Source organism: Malassezia pachydermatis, assembly GCF_001278385.1.
Source record: "Malassezia pachydermatis strain CBS 1879 chromosome Unknown scaffold5, whole genome shotgun sequence".
Lineage (NCBI taxonomy): Eukaryota > Fungi > Basidiomycota > Malasseziomycetes > Malasseziales > Malasseziaceae > Malassezia > Malassezia pachydermatis.
In genome coordinates this window covers 387,473-404,996 of record NW_017253142.1, presented here as the reverse complement: position 1 = coordinate 404,996, position 17,524 = coordinate 387,473, and the positions used below count along the sequence as shown (strand labels likewise).

The 17,524-nt window shown below is 58.2% G+C and overlaps 10 protein-coding genes across 10 annotated transcripts; 6 read left to right on the top strand and 4 right to left on the bottom strand.

The window, feature by feature from the left end:
• Positions 1-43: 43 nt before the first annotated feature.
• Malapachy_1947 (hypothetical protein) lies at positions 44-1,039 on the bottom strand (the record flags this gene model as incomplete). The annotated part of the gene is made up of 1 exon (XM_018136443.1): positions 44-1,039. The coding sequence occupies one exon, from the start codon at positions 1,037-1,039 to the stop codon at positions 44-46; it is 996 nt and encodes a 331-aa protein (XP_017991439.1).
• Positions 1,040-1,588: 549 nt separating this feature from the next.
• Positions 1,589-3,250, top strand: Malapachy_1934 (cmgc clk protein kinase; the record flags this gene model as incomplete). The annotated part of the gene is made up of 1 exon (XM_018136430.1): positions 1,589-3,250. The coding sequence occupies one exon, from the start codon at positions 1,589-1,591 to the stop codon at positions 3,248-3,250; it is 1,662 nt and encodes a 553-aa protein (XP_017991285.1).
• An 894-nt stretch (positions 3,251-4,144) lies between these two features.
• Positions 4,145-4,780, bottom strand: Malapachy_1917 (rna-binding domain-containing protein; the record flags this gene model as incomplete). Its single annotated transcript, XM_018136413.1, has 4 exons — positions 4,145-4,342; positions 4,374-4,510; positions 4,549-4,686; positions 4,717-4,780. The coding sequence occupies 4 exons, from the start codon at positions 4,778-4,780 to the stop codon at positions 4,145-4,147; spliced, it is 537 nt and encodes a 178-aa protein (XP_017991329.1).
• A 149-nt stretch (positions 4,781-4,929) lies between these two features.
• On the top strand, positions 4,930-7,488 carry Malapachy_1951 (hypothetical protein; the record flags this gene model as incomplete). Its single annotated transcript, XM_018136447.1, has 3 exons — positions 4,930-5,278; positions 5,309-6,756; positions 7,174-7,488. The coding sequence occupies 3 exons, from the start codon at positions 4,930-4,932 to the stop codon at positions 7,486-7,488; spliced, it is 2,112 nt and encodes a 703-aa protein (XP_017991417.1).
• A 174-nt stretch (positions 7,489-7,662) lies between these two features.
• Malapachy_1918 (clavaminate synthase-like protein) lies at positions 7,663-8,998 on the bottom strand (the record flags this gene model as incomplete). The annotated part of the gene is made up of 2 exons (XM_018136414.1): positions 7,663-7,732; positions 7,770-8,998. 2 exons carry the CDS (start codon positions 8,996-8,998, stop codon positions 7,663-7,665), a joined length of 1,299 nt encoding a protein of 432 aa, XP_017991330.1.
• Positions 8,999-9,092: 94 nt separating this feature from the next.
• Malapachy_1957 (zinc c2hc5-type protein) lies at positions 9,093-10,363 on the top strand (the record flags this gene model as incomplete). Its single annotated transcript, XM_018136453.1, has 2 exons — positions 9,093-9,141; positions 9,168-10,363. The coding sequence occupies 2 exons, from the start codon at positions 9,093-9,095 to the stop codon at positions 10,361-10,363; spliced, it is 1,245 nt and encodes a 414-aa protein (XP_017991415.1).
• A 177-nt stretch (positions 10,364-10,540) lies between these two features.
• On the top strand, positions 10,541-11,168 carry Malapachy_1963 (hypothetical protein; the record flags this gene model as incomplete). Its single annotated transcript, XM_018136459.1, has 4 exons — positions 10,541-10,612; positions 10,649-11,007; positions 11,036-11,111; positions 11,145-11,168. The coding sequence occupies 4 exons, from the start codon at positions 10,541-10,543 to the stop codon at positions 11,166-11,168; spliced, it is 531 nt and encodes a 176-aa protein (XP_017991387.1).
• A 428-nt stretch (positions 11,169-11,596) lies between these two features.
• Positions 11,597-13,561, top strand: Malapachy_1883 (succinate dehydrogenase; the record flags this gene model as incomplete). Its single annotated transcript, XM_018136379.1, has 1 exon — positions 11,597-13,561. One exon carries the CDS (start codon positions 11,597-11,599, stop codon positions 13,559-13,561), a length of 1,965 nt encoding a protein of 654 aa, XP_017991526.1.
• Positions 13,562-13,839: 278 nt separating this feature from the next.
• Malapachy_1885 (hypothetical protein) lies at positions 13,840-14,800 on the top strand (the record flags this gene model as incomplete). The annotated part of the gene is made up of 2 exons (XM_018136381.1): positions 13,840-14,092; positions 14,133-14,800. The coding sequence occupies 2 exons, from the start codon at positions 13,840-13,842 to the stop codon at positions 14,798-14,800; spliced, it is 921 nt and encodes a 306-aa protein (XP_017991524.1).
• Positions 14,801-14,873: 73 nt separating this feature from the next.
• Positions 14,874-16,961, bottom strand: Malapachy_1890 (drug:h+ antiporter; the record flags this gene model as incomplete). The annotated part of the gene is made up of 1 exon (XM_018136386.1): positions 14,874-16,961. The coding sequence occupies one exon, from the start codon at positions 16,959-16,961 to the stop codon at positions 14,874-14,876; it is 2,088 nt and encodes a 695-aa protein (XP_017991204.1).
• Positions 16,962-17,524: the final 563 nt, after the last annotated feature.

Sequence of the window (17,524 nt, the reverse complement as noted above, 5' to 3'; positions counted from 1 at the left end):
AGTTAGGAGCAGGATGACAGACTACCAACGTAAAACCTACTTATTATTTCTTCAAGCGTTGGCGCTCCGCACGCTGACGCTTCCGCAGTTTCTTGTACTTGTGCTTGTTCATCTTCTTCCTGCGTTTCCGACGCACACTGTCGAGCGACACAGACGCATCCTCGTCATGGCCCAATGTCGTTTGCAGCCACGAACGCCAGTCGTGGTCCGCGCCGACGCGCGTGTGCACCAAGCCCTGCATGAGCCACAAGTGAGCATCCTCATCGGCCACGTCAAAGTCGTCGACTGTGCGCGCCCGAACGCGGCGAGGGGATGTAGATGAAAACGCCGACGGCGGGACGTACGGCTGGGTATGCGATCCAAGGTGTGTCGCCACGCCTGGCGCCCAATCTTTGTGAGCGCCTTGCGGCTCGCCCAACACGACGAGTTCCGCCTCGGCGCCAAGGCGCGCAGCGCGCTCAACATCTTCGCCATGCTCCACAGCATTGGCAATGACCTGTTCACGCACGTCCGCATCGCGCTCGAGCTTTTCAATGTGTTTCGAGGCGGCCTGCACGACAGGCGACGAAGGGGCAAAGCCACGCGAGGAGGCACGGCGAGTAGTGCGGGTCTTTCGGCCACTGACTTTGCTGCCAGGCGTCACAGAGAGACGAGCCAGACCATCGATCAGGCCCGAAAAGGTCTTTGCATCCACAGACCGTGCACGACGGCGCCACATGTTGGGCCGCGGCACGACGAGGTCTTCGCTATCGACAACAATCGTGTCGCCCTGCATGAGGCGCGTAGGACGCGCGGGCAGTTGCTCATGCTCCAAGAGAGGTCGGTGTTGCGCATACAATCGCTGTAGGGTCAAGCTGCGCTCACTCGTCGGCGGCGGCGTAGCGCGTGGCAGAGCGACACGCGGCCAGCTAGCACGGTGGTTGTGCGCCGCCGCCTGCGCCATGGCGCGGCGCGGGGCATATGTGCGTGGGGAGGCCGATACAGTGGCCTGCAAGGCTGTACGTGCTGGCACACGTAAAGCCACGACGTTCCTCCGCATCGAAGCTCTAGAGATGCACGTCGAACAAAGGCAATGTCAGGCAAGAGAAGAAGGCTCCACGACGAGCCTCGCCGGCCGCTGCGTGCCACGTGATGCCCACGTTGCAGTGCGTGGCCCCACGATGGGCCTAGGCGAGGGGGACCCACTGGCCACGCTCAGCTAGCTGGCTGGCTGGCTGGCCCATCGCGCGGCGCCTGCCCAATCAGGCCCATGCGCGTGCCCGCCGGCCCTTGTGGCTGCGACCCGACAACCCCCCTCTGACACGGGCCTAGGCATCGTGTCCTTGTGAACACAGCGTCGTAGTACACGTTGGCTACCTCCGGATAGACGCCGTACGCACCACTAGCTACATGACCTGGGTCCATGGCCACAGTAGTGCCTCGACTGAAAAAGCGGCGTCTGTCCCCGGACGCCGCCACACCCTTGTCTAGAGACGCGTCCGCTGCAGCGTCCGCCGCTATGGCCGCTGCCGCGTACCTTCAGGCACCTACACAACCCCTCTACCCAAGCACGCCAAGTGCCTACGCTTCGCCGACGCACTCCCATCCGATGGCCGGCTCGTCATTGACGCCTATCGCGCCGGATTTGGTGATGCACAGTCCGCACGTCCCACGCGAGGCTGGCGGCGCTGGCGCCGGCGGTGAGACGTATCGACCACGCGCGAGTGTCGTGGAAATGATCAATGGCCACGAACAGCAGGTATACCTGGTAAGCGATGACGAGGACGATGATCAAGACGGGCCACCCCCCGCCTCACCCCTAGCACAGCCGCTCACCGCGCCACGCCCAACGACGATGACGACGACAGGCAAACGCAAAGCGCAGGCGCCGTGGGAGTTCACGGCCACCTCTGCCGTAGACGAGGGCCCGGCGAAACGACGGCGGCATGATCCCCCGTCGTCCATGGCGCTCTCTACGCCCGTGACACCGCATCTACACCACCCTGCCCTGCACCAACCCCCGCCTTCGCATTATCACATGCCAACCATGAACGAGCCGGCAGCCGCGGCCTCTATATACCCCATTCCAGAGACCCTTTTGTCGCCCTATGCCAAGTCGCAATCGTCGTACGCGGCCGCCGAGGCATGGCGTCCCTCGTTTGCGTCATCCACAACAACGACGACTGTGCCTCGCGTTGAGCATGTGCCCTTGGATGACAAGGATGGGCATATTATCGTACGTGAGGGCGACTACATCACACCACGCTACCAAATCCGCCGTTTGCTGGGCCAAGGCACTTTTGGGAAGGTCGTGCAGTGCTACGATCGCAAGCAGCATCGTGATGTGGCGATCAAAGTGATTCGTGCGATCCAGAAGTATCGCGATGCCAGTCAGATTGAGATTCGGGTGCTCAAGTGCTTGCGCCAGAACGATCCGAGCAACAAGTACCGGTGCGTGCAGCTCCTAGAGACACTCGACTTCCGCAACCATGTATGCATTGTGTCTGATCTTCTGGATCGCAGCGTATTTGATTTCCTGAAGGACAACAAGTTCCAGCCGTTCCCCTGCCGCGATATTTGGTCGTTTGCACACCAACTGTTGAAGAGCGTGGCTTTCTTGCACCGTCTTTCGCTGATCCATACGGATCTCAAGCCCGAAAACGTCTTGTTGGTGGACTCTGCCTTTGACGTCGTACCTACGTCGCGGCGGTCCAATGCACGCAAGAAACGCGTGCTCCGAAACTCGGAGATCCGCCTGATTGATTTCGGCAGCGCTACCTTCAGCGACGAGTACCATTCTGGGGTCGTATCGACCCGGCATTACCGCGCCCCTGAAATTATTCTCGGAATGGGATGGTCGTTCCCTTGCGACGTGTGGTCCATTGGATGCATCCTCGTAGAGTTCTACACGGGGGAAGCCCTCTTCCAAACACACGACAATCTGGAGCATTTGGCCATGATGGAAATGGTGCTGGGCAAGCTGCCTGACGATTACCGACGCAAGGCGGAGACATACAAGCCCGATTACTTTATGCATGGACGCTTGGACTACCCGCGCCACGATACGACCAAGCAGAGTCGCCGATACGTTCAAAGCATGAAGCCATTGGCGGATATTGTGGCAGGGCCCTCTGCGTACGCCAAGCATGCCCGGGAATTTGTGTCGCTGTTGCGGCGCTTGTTGGAATACGACCCTGCGAAGCGCATTACTGTGCAAGAAGCTTTGGAACATCCCTACTTTATGTTACAACCCCACGAATTGCCACCCTGATGGAGCTTGCATCCCTTGGCTGTTGTCGCCGAAGAAGAATGTCCGTACAGCTAGGCAGATACAATGACATGTCATGATACCATAGAAAGAAAAAGCACAAGCTGTGCTACTTTTTTGCCGTCATACCGACCAGACTAGATAGAAACTATTTACTCCGGCTTGGCAGTGCCCTCCTGGAACAGGTAGGTCAGGTGGCACTTACCACAGTACTGACGGTTGTGGTGCCAGGCCATGAAGATACCCGGACCACACTCGGGAGCAGGGCACTCACGGCGCAGCTGCTTGACCGAACCGTCATCGTTGATGCGGTAGTACTTGAGCGTGGCCATCTTGACCTTCTTGTGCTTGTGCTTGATCTTCTTGGGGGTGGTGTACGTCTTCTTCTTACGCTTCTTGGCACCACCACGCAGGCGCAGCACCAGGTGAAGAGTCGACTCCTTCTGGATGTTGTAGTCGCTCAGGGTGCGGCCATCCTCGAGCTGCTTACCAGCGAAGATCAGGCGCTGTTGGTCCGGAGGAATACCCTCCTTGTCCTGGATCTTGGCCTTCACATTCTCGATCGTGTCGGAAGACTCCACCTCAAGGGTGATCGTCTTCCCGGTGAGGGTCTTGACGAACACTTGCATAGCTGCTAACCAAACAAAGTGTGGTGTCCTTGCGGTGCTAACAAGTGAAGGAGAAAGGAGGCCGCCGCCGTCGCGCCTTTTCCTCTCGCTCTTCCGACCGTGGGAAAAATTTGTCACGTGTATGGACACCTCCACATCTGGCCCCACCGCGCCGCGACGCAGCGCTACGTACGCCCATAGGCCCCTCTATGGTAGCGCGCAGTACAGGAGGCACGCTTCTATTGAGCGTAGTACAATAGGGGTTATGATCATAGTACAAGGCAGAGAATTACGAACGCATGGGTGACAAGCTGCGCTCTCGGCGCGGAGCGCGACGAGTGCTGCGTGCCGACAACGAGTGCTTGGGCGGCTGCACAAAGGCATAGTCGGCCTCGAGAGGCTGCTCCAGCAACGTGAGGCCTTTTTGGCACGCCTCAATTGCATCGCGTGCTTCTTGTTGCGTCTCGTATTGCAAGAGCGCATACCCCTTGTAGAGTGAGAACAGATGCAGTACATACCTTGACATAGCCTGTCCGACGGTCCAGGTTCAAGTGCAGATCCCTGACCTTACCGAAATCCAAGAAGAGATCCATCACATCGTCTTCTGTCGCTTCGTCATGCACGTTCGTTACCATGATGACCCAGCCTTCCATCGCTGCAGGCGTTAGCAGATCGCGTATATAAGATACATACACCGGGCCGCGTGTGTATCCACATCAGATGCTGTATCCATAGCTGGTAGGCGCTCAAAGTCCCCAGTCTTGACGCCATCGGCATCTTGGCCAGAGGCCTGTGCACCAAACCCACGACCACGACGACGGATACTTGGATCTGCACGGTAAGACACAGTTTTCGGCGTACCATCGTCTAGCTCCATATCGGCACCGGTACCGCGGTACCGACTCTCTCGCTCTGCTTGGCTCATAGGGATCGTGGATATCGCCGCACGTTTCACAGCCAGCTGTCGTGGATCGCTGCGAGACGGTTGGCGGCGTGTTGGTTGGCGTGGCACGTGATACGACCTGCCTATGGCGCGGCTGGAGGGACACGAGCCACGTCTCGTTGCCAGCCAGGATGAGCGCGCGGCGCGATACAATCGCGCAGTGGACAAGTGCGTTGGAGGGCCAGCTGCCTGCCTGGCACGCCGCGCTGCAAACGGCTAAGCAAGCCTCGACGTCTACGTCATGGGACCCGGCGGCGGTGTCGGCATGCATGCAAGCGACGTTGCCGTCGCTGCTGCCTCTGTATGAGCAAGCCTCAGACATGTGCAAGGCAGCACGCACAGAGGCAGACAAGCCTTGTGTGTGGGATGATGTGCTCTTTACGTCAACATGGGAGCTTATACATGCCTATATTCTCAGTGCGGGGCACGTGAACGATGTCATGGATCGAGTGGATATGGCGTTGGTGCTGGCCGATGCAGGTACGTCGCGACCAAGCTGACTTACCCTAGGCTGTGTAGATGCGAGTCTGCCGCTTTCATCGCTGGAAGATTGGATGGAGCAGGCGCCCTTGTCGGCGTGCATGGCTATGGTCTCCTATCTGGAAATCCGCGCGAGTTGGCTGACAGAGAACATGGTTCCTACGTCCGGCAAAGGGCTGGTCTACTTACGTCTGTGCAATGAGCTCCTTCGTCGGCTTTCGCGTGCGCATACACGGCATGCGGCTGTGGCAGGGCGTATTCTGTCACTGCTAGCGTCGACGTTTGCCGTCCATGAGCGAAGTGGTGTGAACCTTAAAGGCGACTTTGACACGGCGCGTTCCACACAGATCGACGAGGTGGTGGCGGAAGCGCCGTCCTTGTCGAAGCCGACGCTAGACGAAGTGCTAGCGCACCCGCAGTTCTACCGCCTGTTTTGGAGCTTGCAATCGTACTTTGCGAACCCTGCGTTGTTGTTTGGCGAAGAGGCGATCGACATTCCTGGCCGAGACGCTGCTATCGCCTTAGGTCTCGAGACAGAGGCGACGTGCATGTCGACCTTCCAAGGGAGTATTGGATGCGTTTTGAACGTATTTCAGCACTTGAACAAGGAAGCCGGGCGTGCGAAGCCTCGTGTTGCTGCTGCAGCTGCTGCGGCTGCGGCTGCCGACGAGCAGGAGATGGTATACCCCAAGTACCTTGGCGCGCACGAGTTGTTTGCATACCAACTGCACGACGTGGCGTTCCGTCGGCAGTTTGTGATCCAGTGCCTGATGCTATTTCAGTACCTGCTGGGCCAATCGCAGGCTAGTCGTGAGCGAGCCAAAGACTGGAAGAACCAGCTGCTTGTCCTGCCGTACGAACTGAAGGAGAAGGACGAGACGTGGGCCCGCAAGACCTGGCGTCAGGCGCAGAGTGTGCTGCGTCAATCCGGGGCTGACAGCGATGTATATCTTGATACCATTCTTCCGATTCTGCGTCGCGAGAGCAGCTGGATTCAGTGGAAAGGCGCTGGCGCTCCCTCCATCGAGAAGAGACCACTCGAGGCGGAGGTAGAGCAGGCGTGGGTGAAGCGTGTACCTGCGTCGAGGGAATGCTCGACGTCCGCGTACCCACATGCTCTCGGCACCGCTGAGCTGAGTGCGATTTGGGCGGACGGTTTCCATGTCGTCCCGCCGCGTCAGATTGAGGTCCAAGACGAAGAGGGCCACATGCATATACGCACCATGGATGGATGGGAAGACTTGGAGTTCCCTCAAGTCCCACCATCGGTCGTATCTATGCAACGCCAACTTCAGCAAACGGACGACGACGATCATCGGCAAAGCATCGCATGGCGAGCGCTTCGGTGCGTTGGTCGTGAGCATATGCATTTGGTCGCACATATGACGACGCTGGATGATTTGCCGTCGTTGCTGGCCGTCATGGAGGCGGAACGCAAAGGGGCGGCCTACGACGTGCCGACCATCGGCGCAGAGCCGGTGGAGGAAGAGTACGTCGAGGAGATCGAGGAGGACAGCGAGACAGAAGACGAAGCTGAGGTTGACGCTGCGGCTAAGGCTGACGCTGCGGCTAAGGCTGACGCTGCGGCTAAGGCTGACGCTGCGGCTAAGGCTGACGCTGCGGCTAAGGCTGACGCTGAGACGGATGCGGCTAAGGCTGACACTGAGACGGATGCGGCTAAGGCTCACACTGACGCTGCGGCTAAGGCTGACGCTGACGCTGCGGCTAAGGCTGACGCTGACGCTGCGGCTAAGGCTGACGCTGACGCTGAGACGGATGCGACGTCAGCGGCCGAGGCTGAAGCGCCGGCGCCTGTTGCCGCCCATGACTCGGCAGCCGATGACACCGAGCCCACGTCCACCACGACAGCACCGGTGGATCATGAGGACGCTGAGCCCATGGACGAAGACGAGGGCATGGCAGGACCTCCGGCTGACCCGTCTGTCGAAGACAGCATGTCCGACGTGCCGCGTAGCGAGGCAGCGTCGGACGCCGGCGATGACAATGACAGCGCCAACGACAACGAACGTACGACACCGACTCAGCCTGCACATACCCTAGCGCCTGCGCCTGCCCCAGGCAGGGAGCGTGCCTCGTCGTCAGACTTGTCGTCGTCAGACTCCTCGCCCCTCTCGCCGTCGTCGCAGGAAGCGGACGCCGATGCCACGTTCATGACGGCGCGTGCCCAAGAGCCGGAGTCCGAGTCGTAGAGCTACGACGACGGCGCTTGTTGGAAGGAAGGGCAGGGGCCGACATCGTCGCTACCCACGCCCGAAGCGAGGCGACCAGCGCAGGCGCATCGTGCACCACGTCGCGCGGCACAGCGTCGTGTGCCGCTTTGGCCGCTTTCGAGGTGCTCGCAGGCTGCGCCAGCCATGCGACTTCTACGTCCAAACGCTTGCACAGCTGCGCAATGCCTTCACGGACGCGGGGCGCCAGCACCATGTCAGGGGCCTGTGTGTGGCGCGTATGCCAGCCATAGGCGACGTACCAAGCCAACCGCACGAGATGCGGGAACCGGAATTTGCGGGGTACATGGGTCGCCTTCTCCATCTCTTCCAACCGCCAGTGCATCGCGACATGGTAGTCCGCCAGGAAATTCCCACCGACGACCAGTGTGTCTTGCGGTGTATGGACACAGTGAATCCACCCAGCCGGAATGAACATCGTCTCGCCAGCTCGAATCGTGACGCGCATCATATCGTGCAGGGCATACCCTAGCCATTCACTGGCCTGCCGTGCGGACGAAGACCATGCTTTGTACGCGGCCAAGTTGGCCGGCGTAGGCGGTGCGAACAGGAACACCTTTTCGCCCCATACCACATGATAGTATACGTAGCTCGCCGCAAAGTCAATGTGGAAATCGGTAAACGCGCCCTGGACGCCCATCAGCACGTACCGCTGGACTTTGGGCCACTTGGATGCATCCGTGGCAAGAGGCCGACGTGTACATGGCCAGTCGCGTTCGACCCAGTCGCTCTCACGCACCATCTGCGGCGCTTGGACATACGTCTCAAACGGCGTGCCTGTCACTTCCAAGCTAATGACATTCAGCAGTCGTTCACGTTCCGCCGCAGGCGTCTCCATGTAGGTAGCCCACTCGTCCAACGTCCATGCATTGGACGACATTTGTGTCTGCACGTCAATCACCTCGACGTTGGTAGTCACGCCGACCTTCTCGGCGACGTCGCGGATCGTCGTACAGCGTGGCGGTACACGCATGCCAGGGATCGCCCCCGCGTCAGCAGGTACCAGTACAGGCGCCTCCAGCGCATCCGGCGACCAGGCCAGCCAATCGGACGTCCATGTCGCGCCATCCACACGACGTACCGTGTCTAGCATCGTGTCATACATCGCTAGCAAACGCGCCCAACGACCGAGAGGATCAATAGGCTTCCCCTCTTCAATCGCAGCATAGTCTGTTGTGGGCCGCATACGTCCTGATCTGCGCGGCGGTGCCCGCATCTTGATTTCAAGATGCAATGCAGGATCAGAGAGGCACGGTGCACAGTACCAGGTCTCGTACAGGTCGACGCGGTCCACATGCACGCACACGACATGGAACCATGTCCCGCAATGCGAGCATGCGACCCACACACGTTTGTCGCCTTGCGTAGTGGTACACGCAGGACATCTTTCTTCCTCATCTTCTCCTTCGTCCTCCTCCCCCTTGGTAGGCCGCAGCGCCTGTACGTGGTCCTCCGCCTTGCCAGGCCACATCGAGGATGCCTCCACCCCGCGAACGTCCAGCAGAGGTAGGCGGCGTTTCGTTGCGTCCTCCACCTTCGCGTCCTCGTTCGTGTTCGACACAAGGATGGTGGCGACCCCGGCGGAGCAGGCGCTAGGCGCGTTCCTTGGGCTAGGTACGTGGTGAAGGACTTACCGAAAGATGAGACGACTGTCACAGAGCAAATCTTGCCGTATTTGTCCACACATACCACGCCAAAAGCGCTACGCATGTACTTACAAGATTTGATCGGGACCTCATCGGAGGCCAAGGCCCTCGCAGATCAAGTCGTAGCGCAGCGATTTCCTACCCATGCCGAGCCCACCCGCAAACGCGATACCAAACCGATCCGACTCACGCCTGGGACGGTGGTAGCCGCCTTGGCAGAGTCAGAAGAACGTGCGATGCCACGTACGCTCGAGCCGACCCCCGAGATGAAGGCATTGGATTTGGCGTTCGCCATGGTCTCTACCGAACCTAGCTCATCTGCAGCACAGGCCTATGCTCCGACAATACGATGCATCTGTCTCTGCCAGGGCCGACGGCATCCCCTGGCCGCGTGGGTCCCACAGTGCACGTCATGTGGCCTCCTATTGTGTGAAGCGCTACGTCCCGTGGTCGTGTCCCCTTTCTCCGTATGCCCTTCATGCCAGAAAAGCCCCATTGTCACCTCGTCTGCACGTGCCCGACTCTTGAGCTCCATGGTCGAACGTCGCGAGCGCTTGGCCCGCGAGCAATGGGACCACGAGGCAAAACGGCACGCGGAATGGCAGTTACAACGCACGAGTGGTCGCGTCCCCGACCAACCCTTCCCCACGCTGCATGGCACACCAACACCAACTCCGTCCAAGCCACCCACTCAACGCAACCGCGTGCTTCGTCTTGACACGAAGACACACAAAGTCACAATTGCGCCTTCGAAGCCGGCCGCCAAGGCTGGAAAAAAAGGAACAACAGCGCCAGGAGGTGCGTCCCAGGATACCGAGGAGGAATGGCGTACGACAGCGGAGGATGGGAGTATGCTTGTGCATGATTACGATGACGATCAGTTTCGTGAGCGCTATGCGCCAGAGGCTTCGATCTCCTCAGCTTCCCCTACCAAGGCAAGTTGGGCAGGGCTGTCGTCCCAGTTGCTATGGACGCCTACCTATGTACCTGCAACACAACGAGATGCAGCCATGGCGCCTTTGGTCTCAGACATCCTGACAGAAGTCCCCGACATGGACTTGCTGCTGCAACGCAAGCCACCTGGCAGCACGTCCACTGATACCCGCCGACAAAATCGGTCCAAGGCAAGTGCCTCTGCGATCGCACGCAGCCAAGGCCGAAAATCGGGTAAGGCTGGCAAGAAACGATAGTGCTATATAGCGGCTGCCATGCCTCACTTTAGGACCCTGGCAGGACGAGGCGCGGCGTGGCCCAGCGGTTCGCGTCACGTGCGGCATCGGTGCACTGCACGGTTCGATCGTCGAGGTGCCATCGTACCGTACCGTACGCACCCCAGGCCGGGACCGAGTTTCTACGTTTGTGGCGCAATGGGATTCTTTTCGAAGAAGGAAGAGACGCCGGCATCCACGCTGCCTGCTGAGGTGACTGACAAAGCCGAGGTATGTACGACGTAAGTCTCAGGACTCACATGGTAGATCGGTCGTACCCTGCTGAACAAGCTGGAGCACGCCGTGGCTGATCCCCAGGCGCCTGCGCCCCCGCATGAACGTCAGGAGGCTCTGGATGCCTCGATCCAAAAGAAGCTGCATGATGAGCTGGCGAAACTGCGCAAGCAGGAGAAGGATGTGCAGAAGCAGATTGAATTGGCATTGGAGAAGGAGAACTTGGAGCGCGAGAGCAAGTCTTGGTTCAGCAAGGACAAGGGCCAGAGCAGTGTGTTGCTGCAGCAAGAGCTGGACCGTGTGAAGGCACAGGCCGAGAAGTACCAGCGCCGGGACATTTCGTCGTTCCCTACGCTGAAGGCCGCGCGGGAGTCGTTGGTGCAATGCTATAAGTATGTACATGCTTCACTAACATATTAGGGACAACGAGGGCCGGACACTGGACTGCTGGAAGGAGTACGATGACTTTAAGAAGGCCATTGTGTCGGCAGAGCGGGTACGTATGAACGACCAGGATTTAACAGGCTAGGACTTGTTGGCATCGAAGAAATAAAAGATGCATAGCTTTATAGACGAACTACACGATGTCAGAATGGCTTGGGTGCGCTTGGGGTTGTGGTCATGCCGCGAGACGTGCCACGGACCAGGGAAAACCTAGACGAGGCAGAGTCGAACTGACGTCGCACGGGCGACGACAGGCGGCGCCGTGCGGCCCGCCGCGCGTTTTGTGGAGCATGACTGGCCCACCTGCTTGGTTTCCCCTGCCACGCGCTGGCGTTACGCATAACGCGGGTTCGGCCGGGCGGGTCGGAGGAGGGGACACCCACGGCCATGGGTATCCAATCACCTGCATGTGATTGGTCGGCACAACCCGGCTAGAAAGGCGCGCTGCAAGAGGCAGCCCCCACCCCTTGAGCCCCGTGAAGGAGTTCTTGCTTGGTCCTTCTAGTCAATCCAGCTTGCTATCAAACCTCTGAAGCGATGATTGGCAGCAGTGCGTTTCTGCGCACCGTGACGCGCTCGGCGGTCCCTCGTACCCGTGCGACCTCGCTGATGCCGCGCGTGAATGCGTTCCACACCTCGTCGCCAGCTGCGCGTGTGCTTGGCACGCAGCCTCTGCGGGCCAAGGCCTCGGGTGGTGTGTCGGACCTGGGCAACGGCTACCCTGTGATTGAGCACGAGTATGATGCGATCGTTGTCGGTGCTGGTGGTGCCGGTCTGCGTGCCGCTTTCGGTCTGGCGGAGGGCGGTCTGAACACGGCTTGCATTACCAAGCTGTTCCCGACCCGTTCGCACACTGTCGCTGCGCAGGGTGGTATCAACGCTGCGCTCGGTAACATGACCGAGGATGACTGGCGCTGGCACATGTACGACACTGTGAAGGGTTCGGACTGGCTCGGTGACCAGGATGCGATTCACTACATGTGCCGTGAGGCGCCCAACACTGTGCTCGAGCTGGAGCACTACGGTCTGCCGTTCTCGCGTACAAAGGAGGGCAAGATCTACCAGCGTGCGTTCGGTGGTCAGTCGCTCAAGTTCGGTAAGGGTGGCCAGGCCTACCGCTGCGCTGCCGCTGCTGACCGTACTGGTCACGCCATGCTTCACACTCTCTACGGCCAGTCGCTGCGTCATAACACCACGTACTTTATCGAGTACTTTGCGCTGGACCTTATTATGGAGGATGGTGAGTGTGTTGGTGTGATGGCGATCAACCTGGAGGATGGTACGCTCCACCGTTTCCGTGCGCACAAGACGGTGCTGGCCACGGGTGGTTTCGGTAAGGCCTACTTCAGTGCTACGAGTGCGCACAGCTGCACGGGTGACGGTCTGGCGATGGTTTCGCGCGCTGGCCTGCCTCTCCAGGACCTGGAGTTCGTGCAGTTCCACCCGACCGGTATCTACGGCGCCGGCTGCCTGATCACGGAGGGTGCCCGTGGTGAGGGTGGTTACCTGATCAACTCAGAGGGTGAGCGCTTCATGGAGCGTTACGCTCCGACTGCCAAGGATCTGGCCTCGCGTGACGTCGTCTCGCGTTCGATGACCATGGAGATCCGTGAGGGTCGTGGTGTCGGTCCTGAGAAGGACCACATCTTCCTGCAGCTCTCGCACTTGCCGCCGTCGGTGCTCCATGAGCGTCTGCCGGGTATTTCGGAGACGGCGAGCATCTTTGCGGGTGTGGATGTGACGAAGGAGCCGATCCCTGTGCTCCCGACTGTCCACTACACCATGGGTGGCATTCCGACACGCTACACGGGTGAGGTCCTTACACAGGACGCGAACGGCAAGGACAAGGTGGTGCCGGGTCTGTACGCTGCTGGTGAGACGGCTTGTGTGTCGGTCCACGGTGCGAACCGTCTGGGTGCCAACTCGCTGCTCGACATTGTCGTGTTCGGCCGTGCTTGCGCTCACCACATTCTGGAGAACCTCGACCCGGGTATGCCGCACAAGGAGCTCAAGGGCGACAACGGCCAGCAGGCCATCAACGACATGGACGCCATCCGCAACGCCGATGGCGAGCGTACGACGGCCGACATTCGTCTCGACATGCAGCGTGTCATGCAGCGCGATGCCGCTGTGTTCCGTACGCAGGAGACGCTGGAGGAGGGTGTGAAGAACATTGACCGCGTCGTCTCGGAGTTCCCCAAGGTCGCGATCAAGGACCGCGGTATGATCTGGAACACGGACCTTGTGGAGACGCTGGAGCTGCGTAACCTGCTCAGCAGTGCTGCGCAGACGATGCACTCGGCGGAGGCTCGCAAGGAGTCGCGTGGTGCGCACGCCCGTGAGGACTTTACCGAGCGTGACGACGAGAACTGGATGAAGCACACGCTCTCGTGGTTTGACGAGGAGACGGGCAAGGTGACGCTCAAGTACCGTGAGGTTATTAGCAACACGCTGGATGAGAACGAGTGCAAGTCGGTGCCGCCGTTCAAGCGTGTCTACTAAACAGCGCTATAGATGAATACTGACGGGATTGTGCTTTAGTCGTAGTGTTTGTGTGATTGGGTGAGATGGATGCGTAGACAGGCACCGCACCGGACCGGCAAGTCGCCAGGGCCTCCACCCAATTTGGCCCTTTTTTCGAGAGTTCGATGATGGTATGGCACAATGCAGTGCGGCGCTTGAGTACGACGGCACGCTGCGCCCATGAAAACCCCCTCGTACGTGATACTCGAGACTAATGGCAGGGCTTGCCGCGCAACAATGAACGGCGTCCACCGACCATGCCACGGCGTGGTGGGACTCAACCACGCAGGCGCATCCCGAATGTCCGCCAAGTGATTGCCGTGGCAAGTGGCAAGGGCGGCGTAGGCAAAAGTACCGTTGCTGCCAACCTCGCACTGGGCCTCGCATCCACGTCGACAGCTCAGCTGGGGCGTCGGGCGCGTGTCGGTCTCCTGGATCTTGATATCTTTGGCCCAAGCGTCCCGAAACTTATGCGCCTCGAAGATATGGGCGAGCCGGATCTGACACAGCGTACGTGATCCTCGTCGCCTGCCTGCTAACCTGCCCACAGAAGGTGCCTTGATTCCTATGACCAACTACTCAGTCCCGTGCATGTCGATGGGCTTCCTTCTCCCGCCGGCTGCGTCTGGCTCAAACGCAGATACCCCGATCGTATGGCGTGGCCTAATGGTCATGAAAGCCGTACAGCAGCTTCTTTTCGACGTGGATTGGCGTGCCGGTATCACTCCCACAACTGACCCTGCTACAAGTGACCTGGCGCCTCTGGATGTGCTTGTTATCGATATGCCACCAGGCACAGGCGACGTCGCGCTCAGCCTCAGCCAACTGGTCCTGGTCGATGGCGCCGTGATCGTCAGCACGCCACAAGAAGTTGCACTGATCGATGCGCGGAAAGGCATGTCGATGTTCCACAAAGTACATGTCCCTATTCTCGGCATGGTCCTTAATATGTCCCATTTTCGTGCGCCTGATACCGGTGCGACGTACCCCCTCTTTGGCCCTGCGTCGTCGTTCGAAGCGCTGGCCGAGCAATGGCATGTCCCCATTTTGGGCCGCGTTCCTTTAGAGATGCATGTTAGTCAGGGTGGCGACGCAGGTATCCCTGAAGTCCTCCGCCCTCAAGCCAAGGAGCCAGGAACGAGCCAAGCTGTGTTCCTTGAGATGGCACGCCAGGTGTGGTCGCAGCTCTCCAAGATGGGCACACCCGCTTCACCCTAGAAACCCAATAAATTACGTGCGATGCATATCAACTATCTAGGCCACGCCAATTAACGAACCAGCCGGTACAATCTTAAGCCATTACGTGGTTGCCCTTCTCGGTATTTTCGCCAGGGGCGGCCACAGGAATCATGTCCGGCTCGCCCTCTCCCTTGGGCGGCGCCAAGCCACCCATGTGTGTCGCCGTCGTGTCCGAGCCCATCGACGGCAAAGTCTCGTCTTGGGTGCCAGGCAGGGCCGCGTTTGCCGGCCCCCCTTTCTCCGCCACCTGAATGGCCTCGTCGTACGTCCTGTCAGATTGCATGCGGAACGGATTCTTCTCTGGCAGCTCATCGCTCACCACATTGTTCGAGCGAGGTAGGTACCAGTCTTGCGCAAAGAACGACAGAACGAACAAGAACGCCGAAATACCGATGGCAAAGTACACCACGTGCACACTGGCCTCGTTGTACGCCGTCGAGACCGCATCACCTGCAGGCGTGCCGTGCTGCAAACCCAAGCCGAAAGAACTTGCAGGCATAAAGGCCGACGTTGGTGACAGTGCCACCGCCTGTTTTTGCGCCTCGGAAAGCATCGGGGCGTACTGGTCCAGCTTCTTCGGGAGCTCATCGTTGAGAATAGCCTGATAGACAGCGGTACCGACTGAGTTACCAAGAGAAAACAGCGTCAGGATCACCGACGTCACCATGGCTTGGTCCTGATGACGCACTGTAATCTGTGACATCAATGTCAAGATCTCACCGAGGAAAGCACCACCAATACCCTGCACAATCTGACCCCAGACCACCTGCACAATCGACGAATTGAGGTGGCGATAGCGAATTTGAAGACCATAACCAATCATACGAACCGCCGTACCAGCCACCAGGAACCACTTGTAGCGGCGTGTGTAGGCAATAATCAAGCCTGCGATAACGCCAAAGAGAGTGAGCGCAAGAGTGTCAGAGAAGGTCACGTATTTGGACTCCTTTGCAGTTGAATCAAAGCCGTACGTGACGATGATCCAGTTAAAGATGACTTGAAAACTGGCACCGAACACCATATTGTCAAAGAACGCCAGGAGCATGGCAATGATTACTTCCTTGTTCAACCACGAGCGACGGAAGAAAGGTCGTGGCGCAATAAAGTATTCATATGTGGGTAGAATAAATAGCAAGATGATAGGCCCCACTGTAAGAACCGCGATGACCCAATCTGTAGACCATGGCGTATACTGACTTCCTCCGCGAATAAGTGCCACCACAATCATGGCAAAACCACCCACCAGCAAAAGCAAGCCAATCAAATCCGAGTCAAGAAACAGGTTCCACAACGCATAATGAATACCCTTGCGGAGATATGGGTGCTTCGGTACCAGACCCGTACGACGAGCCTTAAATTCCAGGTACCATAACATCGCCATCAAGCAACCTGTGACTACCGGGATCATAATGCAGAACATACCAGGAAGCCAGCGCCAGTTTTTAATGGTCAACGATTGCTGGATCATTGGTCCTGTCGCAAAAACGATAAACATGGGCAGCGACACAAGGCCGTAGCCTAGCATACGGTAGCGCGCAGACAGGAAATCGGCCAACACAATCCAAATGACCATCTGCACGCCAGAATTCCCGATACCGTAAAAGACAACGCCACCAGTATAATCAGCGCTGTTCTGTGAGACGGCCATGATCAAAAAGCCCAACGTGTAGCAAAACACTGTGACGCACAACGCCGTAAAACGTCCAAAAATATCAGCAATTTTGGCAACCACTAGCTTGGCAATAGCAGTGAACAATGCTTGCACAGTGTACGCTGTAGATGAGTTGACTGAGCTGCCATCAGGCAGATACTCTTTACTCGCAGTCACTGTCAGTGTCGTACTGGCAATCACTTGGTTATCCAGGGCATAAAGGAAATAGGTAATCCACAGGAATATAGCAATACCGTACCACGTATATCCTGACACAGCATAGGTCGCCTCTGCAATAACGACACCGACTTGTTTCACTTCGTCTTCCGAAAGGTCACGCTCATCGCGCTCGACCTCCAATTCGGGCATAAGTTGAGCCTTCGGCTTCTCATTCTCCAGACCATAACCCGCAGGCTTCTCGAATTCTGGGTAGTGCACCCGCCAGATATCCGTAAAAAGGGTTTTGACAAATGTCCCTACCCGCGACATACTGTATGCGGTGTAGACGGGCACTCTTTTGTCGTGTGGATCTCTAAATACTAAAGCAAATCTTGTCACCGAAAAATATCAGATTGTCTGTGGCCTCACGTAGGGCAATTCGGACCTGCCTAATGCAACGAGGTTATCAGATTGATTATTTTGGTGAAGATTTAAGGCACTTGGTAAGCCAATTAAATCCCTCCCCCATGCTTGGTCCTTCGGCCGGCGTTGATTCGCAGAGATTGCATCACCCTTGCCCGGCCATCTATGACATCATAGGCACCAGCCACGCAGGGTGGTCACACTAGATCGGTGCTGAATGTGATGGGGTATAGCGATCTCGTTCAAGCTCTCTTTTAAGTGGCCTAAATTTGTTCCTTGTGCCTCCAAGTATTTTTCTCTATCTCTTTGCATATCGTTGCGCGCTCTGCGTGGTGGTTGGGCTACGCCTGTTGCGCAGAGGAGTTCGTCATGCTTACATACGGGTTTGTAAGAAGAGGGCCAACCATTCCGTCATGCGAGGCACACCAGATAGACATAGTCGGAAAATATCTGGGCTGTGTATACTATTG